General features: G+C 42.4%; 1 protein-coding gene across 1 annotated transcript in view; it reads left to right on the top strand.

Annotated features, from left to right (window-relative positions):
- The window catches only part of LOC145393725 (uncharacterized), an 86,508-nt gene that overhangs the window by 43,818 nt on the left and 22,527 nt on the right, over window positions 1-20,163 (top strand). The window contains exons 3-5 of the mRNA XM_080267769.1: window positions 10,621-11,412; window positions 13,423-13,620; window positions 14,276-14,395. Of these exons, the coding sequence (XP_080123895.1) occupies window positions 10,621-11,412; window positions 13,423-13,620; window positions 14,276-14,395 (1,110 nt within the window). The remainder of the gene's footprint in view (window positions 1-10,620; window positions 11,413-13,422; window positions 13,621-14,275; window positions 14,396-20,163) is intronic.

Here is a 20,163-nt window from a genome sequence, read left to right as displayed (position 1 = left end):
AGGGAGGTGAGAAGACAGGAAGAAATCAGTAGAATAGAAGTTGTGGAAGCAATGAAGAAAGTTATTTCGGGGAAAGCCCCAGGAATTGATGGAGTGTGTGGTGAAATGCTGAAGCATGGGGGAGAGATAGTAGTAGAATGGATGTGGAAGATGTGCAGATTGGCCTGGGAGGAAGGTAGAGTCCCGGAGGATTGGAAGTCAGGTATAATTATTCCCTTGTACAAAAGAAAAGGGGAAAAAGAAGTGTGTGGTAATCATAGGGGCATTTGTCTTCTTAGTATAATAGGAAAAGTGTATGGTAGGATACTTATGGACAGAGTTAGAGAAAGAACAGAGAAATTAGTTGGAGAAGAACAGGGAGGCTTTAGGAAGGGAAGAGGTTGTGTAGATCAGATATTCATTCTTAGATCTTTAGTGGAAAAGTTTCTAGAGAAGGGAAAGAAGTTGTATGCAGCTTTCATGGATTTGGAGAAAGCATATGTCAGGGTGGATAGACAAGGATTGTGGAAAGTGTTAAGAATATATGGAGTAGATGGGAAGTTGTTGAATGCTGTGAAGAGTATGTACGATGGTGCGAAGGCTGCAGTGCGTGTGGATGGTGAACTAAGTGAATTTTTCTCTTTGAAAGTTGGGTTGAAACAGGGATGTGTCATGTCTCCATGGTTGTTCAATCTGTACATGGATGGGGTAATAAAAGAGGTACAAGGTAGGGTAGTGGATGTTTGAGTGGCCCTGGTGAGAGAGGATAGTGTTTGGAAACTCCCTGTACTGTTGTTTGCAGATGATACTGCGTTGTTGAGTGAAGACGAAGGGGAGCTGCAAGGCTTGGTGGATGAGTTTGAGAGAGTGTGTAAGAAACGGAACCTAAAGGTGAATGTAGGGAAGAGTAAAGTGATGGTCTTTGAGAGAGGTGAAGTTAGTGAATGTACAGCGAGGTTGGATGGTGAGGAATTGGAAAATGTGAGTACGTTTAAGTATTTGGGTAGTGTGATGAGTAAGGACGGAGGTTTGGAGGGTGAAGTGCTTGAAAGGGTACAGCAGGGAAGAAAGGTTGCTGGTTCCTTGAAAGCATTGATAAGAAACAGGGAAGTGAGCATGGAAGTGAAAAAGTTACTACATGACAGTATTGTGATACCAACTCTAACGTATGGAAGTGAAGCTTGGACATTGTTGGAAGGACACAAGTCAAGAGTGAGAGCAGTGGAAATGAGTTATTTAAGAGGAGCCTGTGGAGTCACGTGGAGAGACAGGCTGACGTATGAGGATATAAAGGAGCGTTGTGGTGTGGATGTGGATGTGATAGGAAGCCTTATGAGGAACACACTGAGGTGGTTTGGCCATGTGGAGAGGATGGAGGGTGAAAGACTGACGAAGAGAGTGTATGTGAGTGAGGTGGAGGGGGGAAGAGGGAGGGGGAGGCCGAGGATGAGATGGAGGGATGGGGTGGAGAGGTATATGAGAGAGGGGGATGTGAGTTGGGAGCAGGGCAGTGAAATGGCGGGGGACAGGGCGACTTGGAGGCGATTTGTTTGTGGCCACCCCAAACGGGATTGAGGCGTCTGGCAATAGATAGACAGATAGATAGTTTTCGTTTTCGTTTTCGTTTTTAAAGGCTCCAACATGCTTGCATGTGTCGGCCTTGGTCACCTAATGGCGGCTCTCCACGCTGCACGATCCATTGCATCCTCCCTGTTCAGTCCCTTAACCCTGAGGTCACACTTAATGACCTCGTCCCATGTCTTTCTCGGTCTACCCCTCATAACCCCACCCCCAATATTAACACTTCTCACCTTCCTCACCCAATTATCATCCCCCATCCTCTCCACATGTCCAAACCATCTCAATCTACCTCTCCTCATCACAACACCAATGCACTTCAGTCCCATCCTACCTCTCAACTCTTCCATCATAAACCCAGCCTCTCCAGGCCTTGGATGCAGGGACGCACTGCACATCCACCTAATCATTGTCATTTCTGTACGTCTGAGCCGGCGAATATCTTCCTCCTTCACTGCCCATGGAAATTATCAAAGAGGAGTTCAAGAATGTTTGGATAAGGAGAGCTGCAGATGAGGAAGAAAGAGCTAAAATAAGGGAGCTAGTAAAGGAAGCAAAGGCAAAAAATTAACACAGAGGAAGAGAAGAAGAGAAGACAGTGTTCTGTTGGAGAGTTATGGATCAGAAATTGAGGAAGTGGTACCGACAGAGAGAGGGAGAGAAGAGGGACTAAAGAACGAAAAACGTTGGAAAGTGGCATATACTGATGTTGGTGGTTTAATATCGGCAAAGTTAGAAATCAACAATTTCTTGAGGGTGCATGAACCAGACATTATGTGCTTTGTAGAGACCAAGTTAAGAGAGGATATTGATATCCATATGGGAGTTGGTAAATACAAACTATGGAGAAAAGACAGAAAAGAAAAAAATGGAGGAGGAGTGATGATAGCAGTGAAGAACAACATAAATGTGAAGATGTGGAACTGTGAGAGGGTATGGCTGAAGTAATAAATATGAAATTAGAAGCTGGAGAGAATGGCAAGAGAGACATCCCAGCAGTATATGTTCCTCCAACGACAAGGGCATGGAATGACGATGAATACCAGGAGATGTTGTCAAACATGGTGAGATATCTACAGAAAGTGATTGAGAAAAACAACAGCATAATTCTGATGGGTGATTTTAATTGAAAAGAAGTGAACTGAGAGGAGTGGAACTCAGGAGGCAGTGAAGATTCGTGAGGCACTACTGTATATTGTTAAATATAGCAGTGAATAATGTAATGACCCAGTGGGTCAAAGAAGAGACAAGATTCAGAGGTGATGACACACCAGCAAGACTAGATTTACTGCTAACCAAAGAACCTGATGTAATTAAATCTTTGAAATATCTTTGTCGTATAGGAAAAAATGACCATGTGGTCATTGAGTTCCAGATGATAAAAGGGAATGTGGTACCAAGAGATGAGCTTTATTGGCAGGGAAGATACAGCTTTGGGAAAACAAACTTTACATGATTGAGGAAACTTTTTGAAAATGGAGACAGGAGAAAATTCAGAGAAACAAGAAAGATGCAGAGGAAGTGGGATATCTTTCTATACCTCTGCAATTTGGGAGTGGAAAAATATGTGCCAAGAGTAAGTGGGAAAGAAAAAAGGAAAAAGGCTTGGTTTAGTAGAAGGTGTATGATAGCAAAAAAGAGAGGGACATGGCATGGAACAACTGGAGAAAGAGAGGTAATAATAGAAAACAAGGGAAGAATTTAGAAGAACTAGAAATGAATATACAAGAATACGTAGAGAGGAAGAAAGGAACTCTAGAAAAGGTATAATTGACAAACGCAAAGAAGAACCGAAATTGATTTACAGATTCGTTAATGGCAAATTTAAACAAAAGGAAGGAATTGCCAAACTGAAAGTAGAAGGAGAGGTCTATAAAGATGAGTCAGTGCAAGCTGAAACAATGGACAAATGTTTCCATTAGGTGTTCACTAAAGAAAGAGATTTTGTGGAGGGGGAGGGAGTGACTACAAATGTAGTGATAAAAGATATAAAAGTGGAAGTGTAGGAAGTGTATAAATTACTGCAAACTCAAGATGTAAGGAAAGCCCTAGGACTGGATGTAATCTCTAATTGGGTACTGAAGGAATGCAGAGAACAACTGGCAGATAAGATTCACGGTTTAATTGTGTGTTCTCTGGAAGAAAGGAAAGTGCCTCAGGAATGGAAAAGAGCCAGTTAGGTACCAATTTATAAGGGAGGAAACAAGGAAGAACCTCTGAATTATAGACTGGTGTCCCTGACCAGCATAGTTGCAACAATGTGCGTGAGAATCCTGAAAGACAGATGGATAAAATATCTGGATGAGATGAACATTTTGGCTGAAAGTCAGTTTGGATTCAGAAGTGGAAAGTCATGTGTTTCCAACTTGTTGAGCTTTTACTCAAGAGTGATTGACATGCAACAAGAGAGAGACAGTTGGGTGGATTGTGTGTATTTAGATCTGGAGAGCCTTTGACAAGGTACCTCAAGAGCAACTAATGTGGAAATTGGAGCACATAGGAGGACCGGAGGGAAACCTCCAGAAGTAGATGAATGACTTCGTGAGAGACAGACAAATGAGGACAGTAATAAAGGACAGGATGTCTGGATGGAGGGAAGTAACAAGTGGAGTCCCACAGGGCTTGGTGTTAGTGCCAGTAATGTTCCTGATTTACGTAAACGATATGGTAGATGGAATGAACAGTTATGCAGGTCTGTTTGCTGCTGGTGCAAAGATCTTGAGGAGAGCAGAAGTTGAGGAAGACTGTAAAATGCTGCAGGAGGATCTGGATAGGATTCATGATTGGAGCCGGATGTGGGAAATGAATCTATCTATCTATTGCCAGACGCCTCAATCCCGTTTGGGGTGGCCACAAACAAATCGCCTCCAAGTCGCCCTGTCCCCCACCATTTCACTGCCCCGCTCCCAACTCACACCCCCCTCTCTCATATACCTCTCCACCTCTTCCCTCCATCTCATCCTCGGCCTCCCCCTCCCTCTTCCCCCCTCCACCTCACTCACATACACTCTCTTCGTCAGTCTTTCATCCTCCATCCTCTCCACATGGGAAATGAAACTCAACGCAAAAAAATGTAAAATATTGGAAATGGGTAGTACCAAGAGGCCATCACTGAATTATTTGATGGATAATGAACCAATCACAAAAGTGAGAGATGAGAAAGATTTGGGAGTGCTGGTCCAGGATAGTTTGTCACCTGAAAAACACATTAACAAGATAGTTAAAGAGACATATACAGGTAATCTCTTGACTAACGTAAGAGTAGCATTTCATTACATAGATGAGGTGATGAAAAAATTAATAGTGGCCATAATCCGTCCTAGGTTGGAATATGCAGCAGCAGCGTGGTCCCCACACAAAAAAAAAGATCTATACAAGATCGAGGGAATACGAAGAACAGCAACCAAGACGGTCCATAGCCTGGCAGATATGTTGTACAGAGAGAGGCTGGAAAAGCTGGATCTGCCTTCCTTAGAGGAAAGCAGAGAGAAGAGTTACATGATTGCAGTGTTTAGGGCCATGATGGGAGTAGATAAAAGTGATAGAAAAGACCCGTTTGCATGGGATAGGAGAGTAACAAGAGGACATGGAATGAAACTTAAAAAGCCAAATTGCTTGATGGATATCAAGAAATATAGTTTTCCATTTTTTTTTTTTTTTAATGCAAGAAAGAAGGAACCAAAGGCCAGGAGCCCGCAAACCATTCCTTCCAAGAAAAAAGCAAACATAATACAAAAGAGAGCCAATTTCAAGATCTGTTCATTTTGAGATGCCTGGACACACTGCATTTGAAAGACTGGAGATTATAGGAAGTTGGAAATACATACAGAGGGAGACAGTTCCAGAGTTGACCTGTTACATAAATGAAGGACTGGGAGTAATGGTTAACTCTTGCATTAGAGACTTGGACAGAAAAGGAATGAGAGTTTATTGCTAGACGGGTGCTATGCACTCGTCGTAGAGGTGGAGGCATGCAAGCAGACTATTCAGAGGAGCAGTGACCATTGAAGCAGCGATAGAAAAGAGATAAAGGTGCAACAGTGCGGCGAAGAGACAGAGGTTGACGGGAGCCAGTAAGAGGAGGAGAGTTAATGAGACGAAAAGCCTTCGACTCAACCCTATTGAGCAGAGCTGTATGTGGGGAGCCTCCCCACACCGAGTTGTACTCTACACAGAGCCGAATAAAGCCCATGTATAAAGTCAGCAACTGTGCGGGGGTAAAGAAGGTATGGAGTTGGCTTAGCACACCCAGTCTCTTGGAAGCAGATTTTAAAAGAGATGCAATGTGATCTCTCCAAGATTAGTCCCAAGTGAATGAAACCCCAAGCATGTTCAAGGATGATGCAGGATTGAGCTGGGTATTAGAAAACATTAGTGGATATGCCTGTGGAAGATTTTGTCAGATTGATAGGTGTAGAAACTGAGTTTTTGATGCATTAAAAACAACAAGATTATTTTTACCCCAGTCAGAGATATGTGCCAAGGCAGACATTAGGTGTGCCATAGCCTCATCCCTTGTTTGTAAGTAACTGCTGAGATGGACGTTGCGAGAACCAAATGGAAAGGTGAAAGGTGGAATCATCAGCGTACAAATGGATAGGGTTCGATGTACAGCTTAGGAGGTCATTGATGAGTAAAAGGAAGAGAGTTGGTGATAGGACAGTGCCCTGAGGAACACCACTGTTGATAGATCTAGGAGAAGAATGATGGCTGTCTACAACAGTGGCTATAGAACAGCCAGATAGGAAGCTAGAGATGAAGGCACAGATAGAAGGATAGAAATCATATGAGAGCAATTTGGAAATTGAAGATTTATGCCAGACTTTATCGAAAGCCTTTGAGATGTCAAGTGCAATGGCATAGCTCTTTTGTCAAAGTCCCGAAAGGAGGATGACCAGGAGTCTGAAAGGTAGGTGAGAAGATCACCAGTGGAGCATCACTGATGGAACCCATACTGACGATCAGAAAGAAGGTTGTGATAGGAAAGATGCTTTAAAATTTTTCTGTTAAGAATTGACTCAAAAACTTTTGAGATACAAGATGTTAAAGCTATTGGACGATAGTTAGAAGGTTGGGAATGGTCACCCTTCTTTGGGACTGGCTGAATGAGAGCAAACTTCCAGCAAGAAGGAGAGGTAAAAGTTGAAAGGCAAAGGCGAAAGAGTTTGCCTAGGCAGGGTGTAAGCACAGGAGCACAGTCCTTGAGGACAACAGGAGGGACTCCATCAGGCCCATATTCCTTGTTATTATTAAGGCCAGTGATGGCAGACTGAAGAAATTTTAATGTCAGCCATGAGGAAGTCAGAAGGGGTAAGTGATGGAGGAACAGCACTGGAATTGTCTAAGATGGAATTGAAGGAGAAAGTCTGAGCAAAGAGATCTGCTTTATCAGTAGAAGAAATAGTTGCAGAGCCATCAGAATAAAGAAGAGGAGGGAAGGATGATGAGGTAAAGTTGTTAGAAAGGTTTTTGGCAAGGTCCCAGAAGGAGTGGGAAGAGTTCGAGTTGGAGAGTTGAGAGCTTTTAGTACGAATGAAATTATTTTTAGCAGAGCAAAGAACAGACTTAGCATGATTCCGGGCAGAAACATAAGCAAGATGTGATTCAAGGGTGGGTTGGCTCTGGTACCTTTTATAGGCCCTCTCCTTGTTGCGGACAGCAATAGAACAAGCGTGATTAAACCAAGGCTTTCTTGCATTAGTCAAAGGATATGAGAAGGGAATGTATGCTTTCATGCCCGAGAGAATAACCTCTGTAATGCGCAAAGCACACTCAGATGGCTTCCGGTCATGCAAGCAATAATCATTCCGGGGGAAAATCAAAGAAGTACTGCCTGAGGGCCTCCCAATCCCCAGCTTCAAAGTGCTACAGTCGATGTTTCTTTGGGGGGTCCACAGGCCATACCGGAGCGATAGGACAGGTCCACGTAATGAGGTTGTGATTGGAGGAGCCCAACAGAGAGGAAAGATTAACAGCATATGCAGTAGGATTAGTTGTAAGGAAGAGGTCAGGCATGTTGGAGCTCTCTCCAAGGCAGTCAGGAATACGGGTAGGGTGCTGTACAAGCCACTCCAGCTAAAGATAGAAAAGATGAAGTCTTGTTCACCAGGTGGATCAGTGAAGGGAGAGGAGAGCCATAGGTGGTGATGAACATTGAAATCTCCTAGAATGGAGATTTTAGAGAAAGGAGAAATGGATAGAATGTGCTCCATCATAGAAGTAAGATAGTCAAAGGATTTTTCATAGTCAGTAGAATTAGAAGATAAGTAAACAGCACAGATATATTTAGTGAGAGAATTACAGGAAAGCCGAAGCCAGAGAATTGAGAATTCAGAAGAATCAAGTTCAGGATCACGAGGACAAGATAAGTCGTTGTGTACTTATACATAACAGTCACTTTAGGAGGAAATAGAAAAGGGTTTGCTGTCAGTTGCCTCAGACAGCTGAGTCTCAGTCAGGAAGAGAAGGTGAGGTTTAGAGGAGGAGAGGTGGTGTTCGACAGAGAGAAAGAGGAAAGGCCGCGAATGTTGCAGAAATGAAGAAGTGAGTCAGACAGTGGTTCCAGGCATCTCGCTGAGTCGACACTGGGAGAGGGGCGAATGGGGGCATTTATGGTCCCCCCCCCTCCCCCAGGGACTCCGAGGCCTGGTTATTCTGTGCCATTTTTTAAAATTTTGAAAAGGAAGTGTAGTGCGTACTGTGCATGTAGGTTGGTGTTGACAGTTAGAGAAACTTGTATTGGAGAGCATGCTGGCCTACTCTCTGTGTTACTGAAACACTGAAAAAGTTCAGCAAAGGGGTATGGTGAGGAACTAGTCCCGAGGGCTGATGAAACGGGAGCTCCAGCTCTCCCTGTCGTCATCTTTCCATCCACCTTGGGAGTACTGCCCTGCTCGACTGGTGCTACAGCTTACTTCTCTGACTGGTGCTGCAGTCTACTCCTCTGGTACTTAGACCTGTGGAATAGCCCAGACAAGGAGATTGACCAGTCTAAATACTTAAACAAGTTCAAAGCAAAATTCGACTTATTGAGAAACAGAGACGGGACCCCACAAGCATAACGCATTTCCTGTATTATCACAACTAGGTAAATACACACACTAGTCCGAGGCTTCTTTTTCGTATTTTTAGTGTGTGTGTGTGTGTGTATTAGTGAAAAAAAAAAAAGTAGAGTAGCACAGGGAAAGAAAGTGGTTGGTGCTATGAAGGCCTTGATATGAAACAGAAGTCTGAGTGTGGTAGCTGCAAGAGGCTTGTTTGAAGGAGTATAAGTTTCTACATCAGCATAATGTGGGTGTGAAACTGGTGGGGCATGAAAATGGAGTTAAGAGTTAGAGCAGTGGAAATGAGGTTATTGAGGAATGTGTGTAGATTTCAGAGAGTGGAAAGGGTATTGAACACACTGATCTCATGGTTATCATGCATAATTGGTACCAGGTATGGCATGTGATAATGGAATTCCATGATAACAGATACACAGAACCTATGGAATTTATCCCAATTAGCACCAGGCACCCTGAATGCAAGTCCAGATCTTCCATTTTATGATAATTTTGACCCACTAAATACGTACATACTGTTATGGTAAGTACCAGAAACTCACTTAGGTTAATAGAAAGTGATGAGAAGGACACAGTAAGGAAGAAACATAAACCATGGAGAGACTTGAGATGGGCTTGAGGTAAGGGGTTCCGAGATAAGGGGTAGAGAGTTATCGGTCTCCACCACCTGGGATTAACTCATCGAGTAGGGCCTCATTGTTGAATCCCTCAAAGCCATCAGAAACCACAGACACTACATCATTATTGCCGGCAGAAACCATCTCAGGCTTGCAATAATGATGTTTTTGAGCCGAAAAAGGCTTAGTAACAGCAGGAGTGCAGGTTTTCATCTCGCAGTAATAACAACAACTGCTATAACCAAATGCACAGTAACCAAGGAATCAGTGTACTATGATTCATTAAAGATGTGGAATAAAGTAGTCTGTGGACATTAGAGTTAAAGAGAGAGTGCTTAGATACTGTGTAATGAGGAGAGAGTGGATGTGAATAGAATGGTGAAAAGGGTGTATCTGAATGAGTTTGAAGATGAGAGGAGGTGTGGTAGGCCAAGAAGAAGGTGGATAGATAATGTTAAATGAATGTGTGAGAAAGCAAGGTACAGATGAGCATGGGGAATGACACTGGATTGACCTGGTTGAAGGAGTTTTGTATGAAGGAGTGTATGACAAGGGTTTAGCACCCTTGTTTTTTCTCAGTGATGTGATAGTTGTCAGGTTGTCTCTGGCTGATAGGTACTTTGAAGCACATAAGTATCATTGCTTATGTCTATCAGGTGGAGTCAGGATTCCAGAGGTTTGAATGGTGAGTGATTGGGAGTATATGCCCATGTAATTGGAGAGACTTTTGGTAGTTCTCCATTCAGTAAAATTTTTATTTGCTCTCTGACCCTACCACACCCCATCCTTACATGGGAAAAGAGGTTGGGATGGTGGTCATGATGATGATGATGATGTAGATGATGATGATTCAATGGCTGATCATCTTTCACAAGAACAACAGCCTCTAGATTTATAGAAAATAAGTCAATGTCACGCATGACACAAGTACTGTGCATGTTCGTATCTTTCCAGGACCCACTGTGGATGTTTTTCAACAGCACATTGGCATGGCTTTTCATTACATCAAGGGAGGGGGGAGGATTGAGGTCAAAGCCCTCCAACCCTTCTAATATCCAACCAATGACCTTACAAGCAGTGAAAAAGCTTTGTAAAATTGCCTATAAAGGAAGGAAACATGAAGAAATTTATTTAAGATTTTGTGCTTGCACAAACACAAAATTGTCAGATTCAAGGGTAACCAGATATTTTTCCTGTATCCTCTCATGGTATGATAAATGTGGTGTATTATCTATAATAACCTCAGGATTTATTGCCTGCATTATCAGCATTAATTGATATTAGCGAATGTACATTTTAAAGGAAACTGCATAATGAGGTGAATCAGTATTGTAAACAAGACATGCTAGTGAATATGACAAAGTTGATACCATTACCTTCTGCAGGTCACACGCAGCAGGTCACGGGAGCGACTGCTGGCCATGGGTGACCTGGAGGGCGTGCTGGGTGCCAGTTTAAACGTGGGAGCGCCCACCTCGTCCACCCGCGCACACACATCCTGCAGTGGGAATGGCAGCAGTAGTGGGGGTCTGGGTCTGCCCTCAGCCACCCCCAGCACCAGCACAGGGCGGACAGGGGCAGTGGGCGGGGGTGGAAAAAATGGCGGTGGGCGGGCGGGAAGGCGAGGTGTGCATCAGCCGGGATTCCTCAAGACTGTATCAATTATTGATACATTGAGTGAGCTGGCACATGGTCCAGAGGCACGCCGTCTTGTTCAAGAACCACAGCCGCGCCCTCCCCGCCCACACTCTGGGTCAAGAGCGTCTTCATCACGACAGGCCACAGGTGCCCCTGCGTCAGGTGGAGGTGGTGACCATGGTGACGACACACCACCCAGGCCACCAGGTCCACCTGTTCTTTCAGCTGACTTCCAACAGTACAGTGAGAAGATATATGATGCAGTCACTGCCCCTGAGCCTGACCCCAGCCTGCGAGGGCGAGTGGCAGGCCGCACCCCCGGTCACCCTCAGCCCCGCAGGCGGGTGCGACCACAGCCCCGGGGTGAGGCAGGCCTGGAGGAGGGTCAGTCAGCTCCCATGGGCCAGGAGTCCAGAAGAGAGGATGGGGATGCAGGCAGGAGGCTGAGACCAGACACACGTGGTCGTGAGCGAGGCAGAACCCCAGACTGGATCAAGAGAATATTTGATATTGCGAAAAAGGGAGAGCTTGCACCACTGGTAAGACTGTGTGTGTGTGTGTGTGTGTGTGTGTGTGTTTGATATTCTGTAGCTCTGTCATCTCAGTGTTACAATATAAATACAATGAAGCTTACATAATCTGAACTAAATAGATCACCCACAGCTACCCATCAATACTTCCCTCCCAAACTTTTGCCATGGCTATGGACGTGTTTCATATGGTATTTGTGGTGTGTACATAGTTGCCTTTTTGGTAATTTTTCCACTGTCATTAATGCAAATTTAATAGAAAGTGACTCATGTGCTGTGTTGTGCATGCATTAAAATTAAAGGCAGAAGGCAAAAGCATTGGGCAGTACTGTACTGCATTATAAGGTGGCAACTCTACCTCAAGTCTTTGTTTATAAGACCCTGTGTCTCATAGCTGCCTGGCTGCAGCCTGGCTGGACTGACTGTGGATTCTGCTTAATTAATCTCTGCTAAGTTCAGATTATACAGGTACAGTCTGCAGTGGATAACCAGTCCATATTGAGTGGGCATCTGGATGAAACAAGTTCAGATTATTAAAGGAATTATTGTGGTGGTTCCTGTCCATGTGGTGGTAGAAGGCAGAGACAAAGGAGGATGGCTGTCATCATTCATTCATTCATCATCCAATCCTACATTGCCCCATGAGGAGCATAAAAGCCCGGGGCTAGGCAAGTTGGCCCTGACATTTAAGATGAGAGTGACCAGCCTCATTCATCCCTGAGTGGCAGTACGTGAGCAGTAAACCCCAACCACCCCTTGGATATAAACCTTTACTGGCTTAATCCGACTGGAGCTCCATAATTACCCACTAAACCACCAGGTGCCAAAATTGAGTTATATGGTTACCATCCAGCATAGTAAATGGTTTCCTGGTGTAGAGGAAACCATTTGGCTTGTCACTTAGTGTAGAGTCACCTACAGGCAGAAGGAAGAGGAAAGAATGAAGGAAAGAAAGACAGAAGAGGGAGTGTAAAGTCACCTGTAGGCAGAAGGACGAGGAAAGAATGAAAGAAAGACAGAAGAGGATGGAAGGAAAGAAGGATGGAGGAGAGGAAAGAGCAGACACCCGAGAGCAGCACTACATCCAGTGAGTGGATGGTGAGCGCCCCCACCTACCACAAAGGATGGCTATCATATGTAGTTTTTTTTTTTTTTTTTTTTTTTTTAAGGCACATAACAAAGGATGCACTCCTTTTTTAACTCAGTAGTCAGTTGGATGACTCAGTGGTATAGGTGTATGTGCAGTGCATTCATATGTATATTCATTTTTTAACTGTGCAATTGGTTTTGCTTATGAAGTGGAACTGGAATTTCAAAGATTTGAATAATTGTGAATGGTTGCATGGTCCATTTCACTTGACATGCTGATTAATAGCTCTTCTACTTTTGTGCATTATTCCTTTTTCATCCCATCTCTTAACCCCTCCACGGTGGGCAAAAAAACTACGTAGTGTAACTCATAGGTGGGTATATTTCGAGGAAAATAAAGTACTGTATCTTGAAAATAATTTTAACCTTATAAATATATTAGGGTATGTTATAAAAAGGTAAGAAGTGCATGCACTCACTCTCATCTAGCAGCATCTACCAGCTGCAATAGGTGATGGAGGGGAACGGGCACAAGAGGTCAAAGGCTGTGGACCATCCATAACAACAGCGTGACAATGACTGAGGCCCCTCAGGGTGGGCAGGAATGTGGCTGGGAGCATCTCAGTGTTGCCATACAGCCTATAGTTTCTGTGCCATTATAAAAAAGAGCGCAGGAAACACGAAAACGTAGTACTGTATTTATGTGAGCTGCCCTGCCTTATACGCTCATAATATTACTTGAGTTGCCATGGGGGGTTTAGTGGAAATCAGGATTCTCCCTCCTTTCCATCTTCTCTATCAGATATAGTGTGTTCAGTTTGCTAGAGCTAAATAACGCATTTTTGTAAGTGAAGGATTGTGGGGAAAATGCTACCGAGTGTATGAGAGTGTGATGTGTGGTTAAGTAGTGATGTCCTGGTACCCTGACAGAAACGCAGTGTGGCTGACATGGAGGGGACACTGATAAGGAACCTTAGCGACCATAGTGGCAACAACCTACTGCATGTGATGGCTGTGTTCGGTCACTTGGCTTCCCTCACGTGGCTCATCACAGCCCATCAAGTCCTTGTTGATGCACTGCATGATGAAAACAAGTTTGGTCTCACTCCTCTCGTCTGTGCCATCAAGGTGGGGACCCTTCTCTACCCTCCCAAGTTACTTTATAGCTTATTATAGAATTGTACATCTTTCTGGATTCCTACTGGTTTATCATCACATTACATCTTTATTATGCAAGATCCATATTTGAAAATGACATTACTTTATGTCTGTTGATAATGTTTGCTTCAGTCAACAGGAGCTTTTCTCAGTGGTGAGCAAGGTTCTCAGGAGTTAGCCATGATAAATTAGTTAAGTTATCCCCAACGTTTAACCCATAAAGTGCTACAGGTCTCTTGAGAGGCCCGTTCTGCAAATGCTACAGGGCTTTCGAGAACCAGCATAGTAAATTTCAGAACCAAGCTTAATTTACTCTTTCATTCTGTATGACAAAAATTGAGACTGGAGCAAATCAGTGTTTTGATGTTTTTTTGCACCAGGGGTGAGGGTCATAAAATCCCAAATGAGCACTCGTTAAGTTAAATGTTCAGTCCACAAAAAATAATTAGTTTTTTTGCATTATCTGTCAATGAATTCCAGACTAATGGTACCTGAACAGTGATGGGATGACAGATTCCTAAGCCACTCATATACAATACTCTTTTATGGTTCATGATTTTTCATACAGTAGTTGCTGAATTCAGTTAATAATTATGAATTCTGACATGGGTATGTTTCTCCCCAGTATGGGCGGCTGCGACTTGTGCAGTGGCTGGTTGATAACACATGTGTAAGGGACAAGGTGCGTTGCAAGGATGGGGAGCGTTCCTTGCTGCACATAGCTGCCAAGTATGCACAAGTTGAGGTCAGTCACAGTGAAGGGAGTATGCTGTTAGTATGGTGATGGCTAATTGATATGTTGACTGTCTGATATGTGTCAATGAAATACACAAAAAAATGGACACATGATTAGGCCTGTGGGATGGAGCTAGTATTCCTGGGGCTTCAGTGATGTGTGGTTGACTGTGTGGTCCACTTCACTGGGCATGCTGTTGGGAGCTTTACCACCTTTTATACTTCTCTCTTTGTTTCAGAGTCCTATCTCACCTTAAGTGGGAAATAGGGTCAGGATATTGATGATAGTTTATGATGCTTGGCTCTAGTGGTCATCCTTTGATATGGTGCTTTACATTCCTGAAGTCTGTCAGCTGTCTCAAAGTTCAGAAGCAAAATATGTGCAGGCCTTGATATCATATGCCTAGCCCTTCTGGTTAAATTATTGCACTTGTCTGTGGATACCCCTTCCAGGATTACAGCATCTGAATATAGATACAGTAGATGGTAAATTGACTACAGTATTCAGATTAATTTTTAAGGAATTAATTTAAAAGGCTGATAATGAACATGTGTAGTAATACTGTAATAGTGAAAGCAGTAAGATAAGAGATCTCTGTGAGTGTATGGCAATAGAACTAACACTTACAGCATTAACACTTTTAGCTTTAAGATGAGTCCTTTATACGCTAAGATTGCTGGTGAACATTATGAACTAATTTATATGAATTAAGTGTATCTTGTGTTTGGTGTATCTGTTGTGTTTTGAGTGGATGAGGAGTTTTATACATAAAACTTATTATGCGTGTACTGTAGTTATGCATGTACAGTACATTTGCTTATAAGAGGCCTGCTTTACCACCTTAACTCCATTCATATTTCAAGTTACATGACTGAAAACTGTGTGTGTGTGTGTGTGTGTGTGTGTGTGTGTGTGTGTGTGTGATGGTAATGTGTATGTTTTGGCTGTACTGTGTGCATATTAAAGTTGTTTTGCATGAAGTGCAGGGGGGGGGGAGTTGGAGGTGGTAGTGTGTTTGTTGAAGGTGGTGTGTTGTGGTAGTGTGTGTATTTACCTATTTGTATTTACCTATTTGTAGTATACAGGAATTGAGCAATGCTCATGTTGTCCTGTCTCCATATCCACATTTATCAAGTCTACCTTTACACACATGAATGTTTTTCTCATGCACCACCTCTTTGTCTAAGTCGTTCCAAATATTTAAGTATTTACCTAATATACCTAATTGTGATATACACGGAATGTACTATGCTCGTGGGTTTCCGTCGCTGTTTCTCAATAAGTCAAGTTTAGCTTTAAACTCGTTTAAGTTTTTAGACTGGACGATCTCTTTGTCCAGGCTATTCCATAAGTCTATACTTCTGTAAGGAAAGCTATATTTCTTGATATCCTTCAAGCAGCTTGACTTTTTCAATTTCATTCCGTGTCCTCTTGTTGCTCTCTTATCCCACACAAACAGATCTTCTTTGTCAATTTTATCTACTCCCACCATGGTCCTGAACACCGCAATCATGTCTCCCCTCTTTCTCCTTTCCTCTAACGAAGGCAAATCCAGTTTTTCCAACCTCTCTCTGTATGACAGGTCTGTCAGACTGGGGACCATCTTGGTTGCTGTTCTTTGTATTCTCTCAATCTTGTTTATATCTTTCTTTTTGTGTGGGGACCACACTACCGCTGCATATTCTAACCTGGGGCGGATCATGGCCACTATCAATTTTTTCATCATTTCCTCATCCATATAATGAAATGCTACTCTTATGTTAGTCAAGAGTTTATAAGTCTCTCCAACTATCTTGTTAATGTGCTTTTCTGGTGACAAACTATCTTGGACCAGCACTCCCAAATCTTTCTCTTCTCTCCTTTTTGTGATTAATTTATTACCCAAAAAATAATTCAGTGATGGTCTCCTGGTACTTTTACCCATTTCTAATATTTTGCATTTCTTTACATTAAATTTCATTTCCCACGTCCGGCTCCAATTGTGTATCCTATCCAAATCCTCCTGCAGTATTTTACAGTCCTCCTCAACCTCTATCTTCCTCAAGATCTTTACATCATCAACAAACAGACTTGCATAACTGTTCACTCCATCTACCATATCATTTACGTAAATCAGGAACATTACTGGCGCCAACACTGAGCCTTGAGGGACTCCACTTGTTACTTCCCTCCATCCAGACATCTTTTCCTTTATTACTGTCCTCATTTGTCTGTCTCTCAAAAAGAGTCTCATCCATTCCAGAAGATTCCCCATTAGTCCTCCTATATATTCTAGTTTCCACATTAGTCTCTTATGAGGTACCTTGTCAAAGGCCTTCTCTAAATCTAAGTACACACAATCCACCCAACCATCTCTCTCCTGTACCACATCAGTCGCTCTTGAGTAAAAGCTCAACAAGTTAGAAACACATGACCTTCCACTTCTGAATCCAAACTGACATTCAGCCAAAATATTCATCTCTTCCAGATATTTTATCCATCTGTCTTTCAGGATTCTCTCACACAATTTTGTGACCATGCTGGTTAGAGACACTGGTCTATAATTCAGGGGTTCTTCCCTGTTTCCTCCCTTGTAAATTGGTACCACATTTGCCCTCTTCCATTCTTGTGGCACTTTCCCCTCTTCCAGTGAGCATACGATTAAGCTGTGAATTTTATCCGCCAGTTGTTCTCTGCATTCCTTCAGTACCCAATTAGAAATTCCATCAGGTCCTGGGGCTTTCCTTACATCTTGAGTTTCCAGTAATTTATACACTTCCTGTACCTCCACTTTTATATCTTTCATCACGGGAACATTTCTAATCACTCCCTCCCCTTCCACAAGCTCCTTTTCTTTAGTGAAAACTGACTGGAAACGTTTGTTCATTATTTCTGCTTGCATTGCCGCATCCTTAAAGACCTCTCCTTCTACTTTCAGTTTGGTGATTCCTTCCTTTTGTTTCAGTTTGCCATTAACAAATCTATAAAACAGTTTGGGTTCATCCTTGCATTTGTCAATTATACCTTTTTCAAAATTCCTTTCTTCTTCTCTATGTATTCTTGTGTATTCATTTCTTGTTCTTTTATATTCTTCCTTTGTTCTGTTGTTACCTCTCTTTCTCCAATTGTTCCACACCTTATCTCTCTCTTTTTTTGCAATCATACACCTTCTATTAAACCACTCCTTTTTCCTGTTTTCTTTCCCTCTTACTCTTGGTACAAATTTTTCCACTCCCAAATTATAGAGGTCAAGAAAGATATCCCACTTCCTCTGTATCTCTCTTGTTTCTCTGAATTTTCTCCAATCCGCATTTTCAAAAAAGTTTCTCAGTCCTGTAAAATTTGCTTTCCCAAAGTTGTATCTTCCCTGTCTATGAAGCTCGTCTCTTGGCTTGACGTTTCCTATTAACATCTGGAACTCAATGACCATGTGATCACTTTTTCCCAAAGGACAGAGATATTCCAATGATTCTATTACATCGGGTTCTTTGGTGAACAGTAAATCTAACCTTGCTGGTGTGTCCTCACCTCAAAACCGTGTCTCTTCTTTGACCCATTGCGTCATCACATTATTCATTATTGTATTTAATAACATAGTGCCCCACGAATCCTCGCCGCCTCCCGAGTACCATTCCTCCCAGTTCACCTCTTTACAATTAAAGTCACCCACCAAAATTATAGTATTGCTTTTCTCAATTATTTTTTGCAAATAGCTAGCCATATCTGACAACATCTCATGGTATTCGTCATCCTTCCATGCTCTCGTCTTTGGGGGAACATACACTACCGCCATATCTCTCTTAACATTCTCTCCAGTTTCTAATTTCATATATATCACTTCAGCCCTGCCTTCTCCCATTTCCACAGTATCTACATTTATGCTGTTCTTCACTGCTATCATCACTCCTCCTCCCTTTTTTTCTTTTCTGTCTTTTCTCCACAGTTTGTATTTACCATCTCCCAAATGAACATCAATATCTTCTCTTAATTTGGTGTCTACAAAGCACATGACATCAGGTTCATGTTCTCTCAAGAAATCGTTAATTTCGATCCTTGTCGATATAAAACCATCAACATTAGTATATATCACCTTCAAATTATTTTTGACGTTTTTAATACCCTCTTCTCTCCTACTCTCTGTCCGTACCACTTCCTCAACTTCTGATCTTTCACAGCCATCCCCCTTAGTTTCCTTCACTTCTATTTCCTTAAATACCATTTCCTTACTTTCATATCCAATACTCTCCAAAAAAAAGTATTACATTCTTCCTCTGTCCTCTTATCATTTTTTTCCTTTACTTCTTCCTTTAATGATTTTAAAACTTCTCCTTCTTCTTCATTCAGATCTTTTCTTATTATAATATTTTCCATCCCCGCCTCTTTGCTTAATTTCCAGGTCACTTTAAGTATCTCATTTATTACACTTTCTGATGTAAACTCGACTCTCATTGGTCTTGTTTCCCCTTTCTTATAAGACCCTATCCTCCTTACTTCCTCAATTTCTTTTACCCACTTGTCTCCTTCGGGGTCAATCTTGCCTAATATTCCTCTCACCAGGTTCGTGTCTCTCTCGAGTCTTACTCTTCCCTGTTTCCAAATACTATCACACATCTGCTCCTTTCTACAGTTTCTCTCACTATTTTCTCTTTTTTCTTCAGTATTTTCACTACATTTTCTTCCATTTCTTTCTTGTTCATTTCCCTTTCTTCCTGGATAATCTCTCTTAAGCTGACCACTTCTTTCTGTTCTTCTTCTACGTGTGCCCACTTTGCCCTATGTTCTTCTAATACTTTACTCACCTTCTCCGTTTTATTTGTACTTTCTTCTAGTTTCCTCCTCAGTTCAACATTTTCCCGCTTCAGATTCCTAATCTCTTCATTTGCTGTTTCATTGGATTGGATCAGACTCTGTATGGTAGTTTCCGTATTTACAGACACATCCTTTATCACTAGATTCTCTACTTTCTTTTCAAGTTCACAAATCCTCATAATTAATGTTTTAACCAGGTCCATGACATTGGTATTTGCATCAAATCCTTGAAATTCTAGTCCCTCACTGTTTATATTTTCGGCCATGTTTGATGTTGGTTAAATACCAAAACAGCTGTTACCGAAAAAAAAACTACAAACATTCATGTACAATCTAGCCAATAAATCTTTACATTTTTGGTAGTCTATTAACTTTCATTATTTTAAATTTAAAACAAGACCTTAGGAGACAGGACAGACAAAATTCCTGAAACTACTTAAGGTTAGCAGCGATGGCTGGGATGTCTGCTCTCTTCGGCTGTTTCTCCGTGTGTGTATGAAGTTTTGTAAGGTAGAATGCATGTACAGTAATCCTTCATTCATCTGGACTTGCAGTATCTGGGCCCGTTCATTGTCCGCATACTGGACCTTGGCTCTGTTAAACCATTATCCAAACTTACTTGCTATTATCTGGACGTGATAGTTCCCAAGAACTTCGGCGAGCCAGCCAAAATGTTCAAACATTCGGTATCATGGCCCCTGGGCTCAAGCCCTGAGTGGGAAATAGACCATTACCCACAACCAGAGCTAAAATATCCATCCTCCCTGTACTAAATGGTCAAAGTCATGTGCTGGTCCCATCACTCCCAGCAAACCACCAGCACCTGAGTGTTTCAAAATGTCCGTACACATCCCCTCCGAATGTCCAAAGTTGCTCAGCCACCGGGGTGTCTTTCCTAACTGCCACCACGCATCGAACACAGACAACAAGCCACGAGTACATGTTCAGTGACAGCGTCCATCCACCTCGCTACCGAATGTCCAAAGTCA

The sequence above is a fragment of the Coenobita brevimanus genome, chromosome 25 (assembly GCF_032717465.1).
Source record: "Coenobita brevimanus isolate Jiangsu-jjx chromosome 25, ASM3271746v2, whole genome shotgun sequence".
Lineage (NCBI taxonomy): Eukaryota > Metazoa > Arthropoda > Malacostraca > Decapoda > Coenobitidae > Coenobita > Coenobita brevimanus.
This window is presented reverse-complemented; position numbering and strand designations above follow the sequence as displayed.